At 53.3% G+C, this 7326-nt stretch overlaps 1 protein-coding gene across 12 annotated transcripts in view; it reads left to right on the top strand.

Moving 5' to 3' along the window:
- Window positions 1–7326, top strand: part of COL27A1 (collagen type XXVII alpha 1 chain) — a 131031-nt gene that overhangs the window by 96015 nt on the left and 27690 nt on the right. For all 12 annotated transcript variants that reach the window (XR_003047867.1, XR_003047868.1, XR_001517354.2 and 9 more), the window contains exons 35-37: window positions 1578–1631; window positions 3089–3142; window positions 6941–7048. Coding sequence is in view for 8 of the 12 variants with exons in the window: in XM_015593357.2 (XP_015448843.1) it covers window positions 1578–1631; window positions 3089–3142; window positions 6941–7048 (216 nt within the window). In the remaining 4 variants the exon portion in view is untranslated. The remainder of the gene's footprint in view (window positions 1–1577; window positions 1632–3088; window positions 3143–6940; window positions 7049–7326) is intronic.

Here is a 7326-nt window from a genome sequence, read left to right as displayed (position 1 = left end):
TTTCTAATCACCATTTTTACTAATCTATCACTGTCAAAATTCAATAATGTTTCAATATTTCTCCTGTCTGCTATGATTTGAAAAAAAGTTTAAATCTCTTAAGTTTAAAGAAAAAAAGTATAATTTAATTAAAAAATAATACCTCCCTCCCCTCTGCGCCCGGACAAGAAACAAGCTTTTTTTGTGCCCAAGATAATGGGTTCTCTGTGCACCTGGTGGGGAGTGGGTCCAGGCCATGGCCACAGCAGTGGGCCCAGCCGGCCCAGAGCCCCCACCCCTGCCCCCAACCCAGCAATGTTTTCTCTGGCACCTGCCCCTGCCCCTGCCCCCACGCTAGGTCGGCAGTACCCTCAGCCTCCCATGATACCATCTGCATTTCAGCACCCGTGCCCCTCATTACCTGCCAGGAAACAGGCGCCCGTTGATACATGGGCTCTGGGGAGAGCACCCCCCTCCCTACTGTTGGAAGGGGATGCTGCTCTCGATGCAGGGCCCCGGAGCTGATGAGTGATGCTGGTGGCCTGAGGGCATTGTTGAGGCAAGGCCTGGGGGAGCCCTCGAGAGGCTATGGGACTTACGGCAGATCACCCCTCACCTGCACCTGAGTCTCAGCTTTTCAGAGGGAGTTGGACCAGGCCTGAGACTAACAGTCTTGGCTTAGTACCAGGATCCTGTGCTCGAACAAAGCCCCACCTGTAAAACGGATAGAAGTGGGACTGTGGGTCGGGGCGGAGCTGGGAGTTCAGAGCTCCGTCTCCTCCTCATGCCCCAGATGCCATCATGGAGGGAGTATAATTTTCAAATCCCAGCAGGAGGAAGACATTTTGGGTCTCTTGGTGGGGAAGGAAGGTGTGTGTGGCAGTGATTCTGGCTCATTTAGGGCCTCTTCATTGTTGGGTTTCTCGCCAAGGTTTTTAGGACGCGTAAAGGAGGTGGCCAGCCAGAGTTGCCATCTCTGCACCTGATACTCTCTGGAGCCAGACTACCTGGGCTTGCATCCTGAACTTGTCACTTATTAGCCACGAACTTGAGCTAGTTATTTAACCACGCAGCCCCTCAGTTTCTTTATGAAAGAAAATACCCATCTTGGTAGGGCTTTTGTGAGAATTAAATGTGTGCAATAAAAAGGTACACTGACCCTTGAGCAACATGGGTTGGAACTGTGCGTGTTCATTTACACGTGGGTTTTTTTCAGTTGACTGGCACAGTTCCACTGGGCGTTGTTCAAAGTTCAACTCCATGGCTGGGAATCCACACATGCTGGCTGTTGATTGTAGTTATGTGCAGATTTTGACTGTGCCCCTAACCACCTCCCCTCCCCGATCAAGGGTCAACTGCGTTTAGAACAGCGCTATGTAAATGCAAACTGTGATGATGGTGGTGGCGGTGATGCCAGCATGGCCAGGGCTGACTTAGGAGAGGGGCTCTGGCTGGTGTTTTATAATTCTCTTCGGTTTTGGGGAAGAAGGAGCTGGCCAGCTCCCTCACTGCTACCCCCACCCCAAATCAGAGCTGATGGTGAGGGCTAGGGCCAGCCCTACCCACCTTCCCATGGACTTGTGTTTGGTTTCTCCTAGGGTGACCTTGGGCCTCTGGGCACCCTTGGGGAGCAGGGCCTCATTGGGCAGCGGGTAAGTCACAACAAATTCATTCTCCCTGGAAAGCAACCCCCAGGGGTATTCGGGTGGAGAGAAGGGCTTAACTCCACCTCCGCGAGTCTCAGTTTCCTCGCCTGCAGAATAGTCTCTTTGGCGGGTCAGCATTTCCACAGTGTAGAGGTGCTCTTCGAAGAAAAGCATTCTTTGGTCGAAATGTGTGGGACTCACTGCATGCTCGGTGTTCCCTCTAACACACTAGCAGTAGCATTTTTCAAGTCTCTGAGAAGGCCTGCAACCAAGAAATTGGTTCGTTTAGGATTAATCCAGGATCTCCAAACTTATTTGGCCTCCCAGTGCTTTTTTTGAAAAACACCCATCATCCTTGAAAACTGTTCCATGGAAGGTTATCTTCCCTTTTTCCACAAGAAATCTACAATGCTTGTCTTTCTCTAAGAAGCCCTGGCATGCCTCTGTGTCCACCTCTCTATGCTCTTGCCCTGTGATAAGGTCACTGCCTGAATGTGGACCCCTGGGATGCTGTGAGGGATACAGAGCAGGCATCCTCTAGCATCTTACAGATGGGGAGGTGGGGCCCAAGAGCGAGGGGAAGTTAGTGTGGGTCTCATTTCCTGGGGCATCGAACCCCCAAGCCAAGTCTCATTTCTCTTCTTTCCTTTTTCCCAATGTCTCATGTTACCCCCTGTCCAAAGGTAACAGAGACTCCACAAACTGAGTTAGAAGGGGAGGGGAAGGCCACAGGGCAAGAGAGGATGAGTGTAGAGCCTGAAGCCTTAACATGGCAAATCTCGTGTGTCAATGGAGATTGATAAGCATGGTCTTCTTGGAATGCCACGTTGAGAAGGGCCCAGAGGCTCCATCTAGGCTCAGTAGGAAAGCGAATGATGAGCCTACTGTGTACCCTGCACTGGGGACACAGCAGTGAGTAACAGAAGGCCTTGTCCTCGTGGAGCCACGTTGTAGTGGATCAACTAGTGGTGTCTGCCATAGGCACAAGATGGGCAACATGAGAAAACAAATGCAGGAGGGCTGAGTAGCTCGCTTGTGGTCAAACTACCAGTGGATGGGAAACCTGGTGGGGACCTTGAGGTCTGCCTGACGTCAAAGCCTTTCTCAGACACTAGGCCACACTGCCTTCCAGTCCAGCCAGCCAGCCTGGACATAGGCGTCTAGGATGGCTCCATGACCAGACTTTCTAATTCGAGGCCTTGTGCTGCCCCCACTGCAGCCCACCCTGTGGACAGCAGGCTGTTTGGGGCGCCTGCCTCCCCTTTCTGGGAGCTCAGTGGGTGACTCAGCTCTTCTATTCATTCACTGATTCACCATCCACTGTGTATGCGCCAGGTGCTCTGGGACCACATTGCCTAGAGACCAGGGGTTGGTGTCCTGCCCCAAGGAGGGGGAGGAAGTAAAAGCATGTGGGGCCCACTCCCCAGTCATGTCTCCTTGTCTTTCCCCACCACCCTTTCCAGGGAGAGCCAGGCCTTGAGGGTGACAGTGGCCCTGCAGGGCCTGACGGGCTGAAGGTAAGTGTCCTTGTGGCGCAGGGTCTGGGGAGGAGGGGGTGTTCTGGATCTGCCTCCACCTGTGCCCCGACTTCCCTCCCATCTAAGACCTGAGTTTCTCCTGGAAGTGCATGTTCCCAAGAAGTTCTGACAGCAGACCTCTGGCTGGCTTCCACTGAGAGCAGGGTGGGTGAGGATGAGCCCGTCCACTGCCCACCCCCCACCCTGCCTACTGTCCCTCACCCTGCTCAGGGGGTTTGGGAACCATCCCCTCCCTCTGCTCCCTGCTTCTCCTCTCCTCGAAACTACAGCTTCTCTTGGCAAAGACTGGTACCTGCACATCCACTCTATGTCAGGCCCAGAGCCAGCGCCTTTATTATTGATTATCTCCTAAACACCCTAAAAGATCAGGAAAATAATAATCACCACTCATGATCTGGAAGCCACTACTTATGGAGGACTAGTCACACATGTACCCGGTACTGTGCTAAGTCTTTTATATGAATCACCTTAATCAACGCTACCACATAAGTTCTGTCTTTAGATAAGGAAATCGAGACTCAGAGAGGTTAAGAAACTTGCCCAAGGACACACAGCTAGTAATTAGCTCACCAAAGACCCAAGCCTTGGCTCAGTCTCCGCACCACATGCCTGTTCTGAAGGTGAAGAGACTGAGGCTCAGAGGGAGGCAGAGGTGTATTCATCCAGCATCTGTTGCTATGAGCGGAGGATCCAAAACTCGAACCCCGGGCTCTCTGGCCTCAAAGCCCATGGGCCTAACCCAGACCTGCCACGTCCCAGAGATTCATCTGTCAGCTATGGATGCTGGAAACTTGAGGAGCTGGAGCTCCCCTAAAGCACAGAGGAGGCGGGCACTGCTCTGACTTACCAGCACCCGCTCCAGCTCAGGCCTTTCCCTGGCCTCCATCTCTGACACAAAAGGCGGGCTTTCCCCAGAGCTGACCTGTCACACTGTATGTCAGCTCCCCAGCCCAGGGTCTCAAATACCATGTCCCAGGATTCTCTCTGTCATCCGTTTACTCTCCATGTGACCTCAGATAAGCACCCCTGTTCTGGGCCTGAGTTTCCCCATCCCCAGACCGCTACCTCCACTGCCCTGTCCCACAGTTGCTCCGGGTCAGGGGCTTCCCCCTCTCAGAGGAAGCCTGGTGACAGGCCTCTGGAGGGCTCTGCAGCTGCCTGCATTTTTCTTACAAAGGCAAGAGCGCCCCCTGTCGCCATCTGTCTGCCTTTCTACCTTCCAACCCTGCTGCATCCGAGAGTGTAACCTGAGCATCTGACAGACCCTCCACACCTTTTGCCAAGTGTCTGCTCACTGTTTGGTGATGAGGAAGAACATTCTGGCTAAAATGCTTGTGCACTCACCCTGTTGTTGCACCATCTGCCTTAAGAGCTTTACATGAATTAACTCAAATGAAGAAACTGAGGCACGGCGTGGAGGCCCGCTCCCCTTCTGGGCAGCCACCTTTCTTCTCCTTGGAATCATGTCTCAGGTGGGATGGGAGGGGGGTCTTCGAGCCCACCTGTCGTGGTTCCTTGGCCCTGGCTGCTTCCTCTTTAAATTCCTCCAAAGCCAGTTTTCCCCCGGTCCCTGGGCCAAAGCAGTGGCACAGTGTGCAGCATTTTCCCTGGTCCTCGTGTGGAGCCCAGGAGAGAACCTGTTTTGTTTATGGTGTTCGTTGAGAATCACCTGTATGGTGAAAACATGGCACATGGTACTTTATAATTTATAGAGTGTTTTTATGCTGATTATCTCCTCAGAGTTTGCCGACAATTAGCTGATGGAGGTGACTATGGCGGTGACTCTTAGTCACAGCTAACCTTTACTCAGTGTGTGTGCCAGATGTTGTGCTAAGCTGTTTACATGGAGTATCTCAGTCTTCGCAGTAACACTGTGGTGCTTATTTTATAAATGAGGAAACTTATCCAGGGTCACACAGTTACTGAGAGGTGTCAGCGGATTTGAACTTAGGCGGTGTAACCAGGCCTGAGGGAGAGGTATTGTCCCCTGAGCACAGAATCTTGGAATTAGAAAGAATCAGAACTTGGGGCTCTCACCCATGCCCTGCCACTGACTTACGTGTGGTGTTGGGAAGTCTCTGACTCTCTTTGGGCCTCAGTTTCCCCGTCTATTAATTGAAAGAGTTGAGCTAGGCAGCCTATAAGACTCTTCTGAACATTGGCAGATATCCTAAGATTTGGGGATTCTCCAGGACCCCCCAGAGTCCATTTTGCATGGGATCCACAAGGACACCCACTCCAGCTATGTGGGAGCCCAGGAAGTGGGGGTCTGCAGGACCCAGCCTACAGCCCTTTGCTGAAAACCAGCCCAGCCACCACCTGGAACTGGCTGCCTGCCTCTGAGACCTAGGAGAGCAGGTGGCCAGGGATGACAGGCCAGCAGGGGAATCCTGGAGCCAAGGGGATTTGTGAGAGGATCATCAGGGCCAGCCCCCTGTCTCCATGCCAGGCCCAGCTTAGAACCTGAGAATCTCAGTGGGAAGGGACCTCAGAAACCAATCTGCTCGGCTCCTTCTTGGTGCCCACATCTGCTCTGCAGCGGCCCGTGCCTCAGCTTGGAGCCTCCCTCTTTCCTCTGTGTCATCCCTGGACCTCTCCATTGGGAAGTTCTCCCCGGCTGAGCCGGAAACCGCCCTGGCACTCCTCTGCACCAGCCCCCTGCGCCCAGAGCCCAGACCCCAGCAGGGCTGGCCTGCAGTGTGCACTCTCCGCGGTCCCGTTCCCATGCTCCGGCTTCCTGCCCTTTGAGCCCGCTCTTTCTCCAGGATGCACACCAGTTTATCAGTGTCCCTTGTAAAGTGTGGTGCCAGGAAACAAAACTAGCAAAGACACCCTGCTTCTTCAAGCCTGCTCCCCACGCACCCCTTCCTGGTGCCCATGACTGTATACTCTGTCCCGAGGACCTCTCTGAGGTCATAGCTGAGCCACTTTTAGACTAGCTGCAGGTCCCGCCAGGCCTGCCAGCCCTGATGAGGCGGCCTTCTGACAGGCACCGCCCTGTCCCCCTGTGGCCACTGCCTATGCTGCTCTCCTGGCACCTGTACTACCTCCTGGGGCATGGCCTGGAAATGGCGAGTGGTATATAAATGCTAGCCACCGTCCACTCGGCAGAGGGATGGTTCTGCAGCCAGTGAGAGTGACGTGTTCACAACAGAGTAAAGCATTAACAAAAAGATGATGGAAACGCGCAGTCTGATTAGATTATGCTTTTTTAAGCTTAGTTTGCTGCTAACTGGGTTCCTTACCTTGGAATAGTTGTTTCACTGCTCTGAGCTTAGTGCATAGCAACCGAAACGATTATCTCTTACTATTAATGCTGTGAAGTATTTTCGTGTGAGCAAAGGTTGACAGTATAATTCAGAGAAGTGAGAAAACTTATGAGGCAGAAATGGGTGAATTTTTTTTTTATATAAAAATTTATTTCGGCCTATTACCATTCTAGTCCTCCCCGCGTGTCCTCATCGGAGAGATATGGCCCTAGTCTCCTGAACCTGGCTCTTTGTGAACTCCGTGGGGTAGGCGTGGTCAGGGTCTTTCTAATCTTCCCTGAGCCATCCCCTCCTGAGCCCAGGCTTGGACATCAGAAACTGTCATGTCGGGGATGTCCCCTGTGCCGGCGGAGCCATGCCAGCCTGATCTTTTCAGCAACTCACAGAACCATCAGGAAATCCAGGAGCTGGTTGGCTGCGGACATCTGAACGGAGCCCTGAGGTTTGGGCCCTCTGCTGCGGTTGGTGACTAATTTACTCTTTCTCTCTCTCTTTTCCTCATGCCCAGGGGGACAGGGGTGACCCAGGGCCTGATGGTGAGCATGGCGAGAAGGGCCAGGAGGGACTGATGGGCGAGGACGGGCCCCCTGGCCCCCCCGGCATCACTGGCGTCCGGGTGAGTGTGCATGGCTACGTGCCAGTACTTGGGGCTCCTGGGAGCGAATAACATTGTGCCTATTCAGACAGTTGGATGGGAGGCCTTTTGGTGGCAGCCATCTAAGGGTCTTCTACTGTGTCCATCCTCCCTTGCCCAAGCCTCCCATGGCTCCTGAGTACCCTCAGAGTAAGATCACTGCCCTTAGCCTGGCTTCTGTGCCCTGCATGAACTTGGCCCCTGTGGACCTGGTCCTGCCCAACCCCGGCATTTGGCTACCCTGAATTTAAGGGAGAATT

Source organism: Pteropus alecto, unplaced genomic scaffold (genome assembly GCF_000325575.1).
Source record: "Pteropus alecto unplaced genomic scaffold, ASM32557v1 scaffold226, whole genome shotgun sequence".
NCBI classification, from domain to species: domain Eukaryota; kingdom Metazoa; phylum Chordata; class Mammalia; order Chiroptera; family Pteropodidae; genus Pteropus; species Pteropus alecto.
Note: the sequence above shows the minus strand (reverse complement) of the source record. Positions and strands in the feature narration are given on the sequence as shown.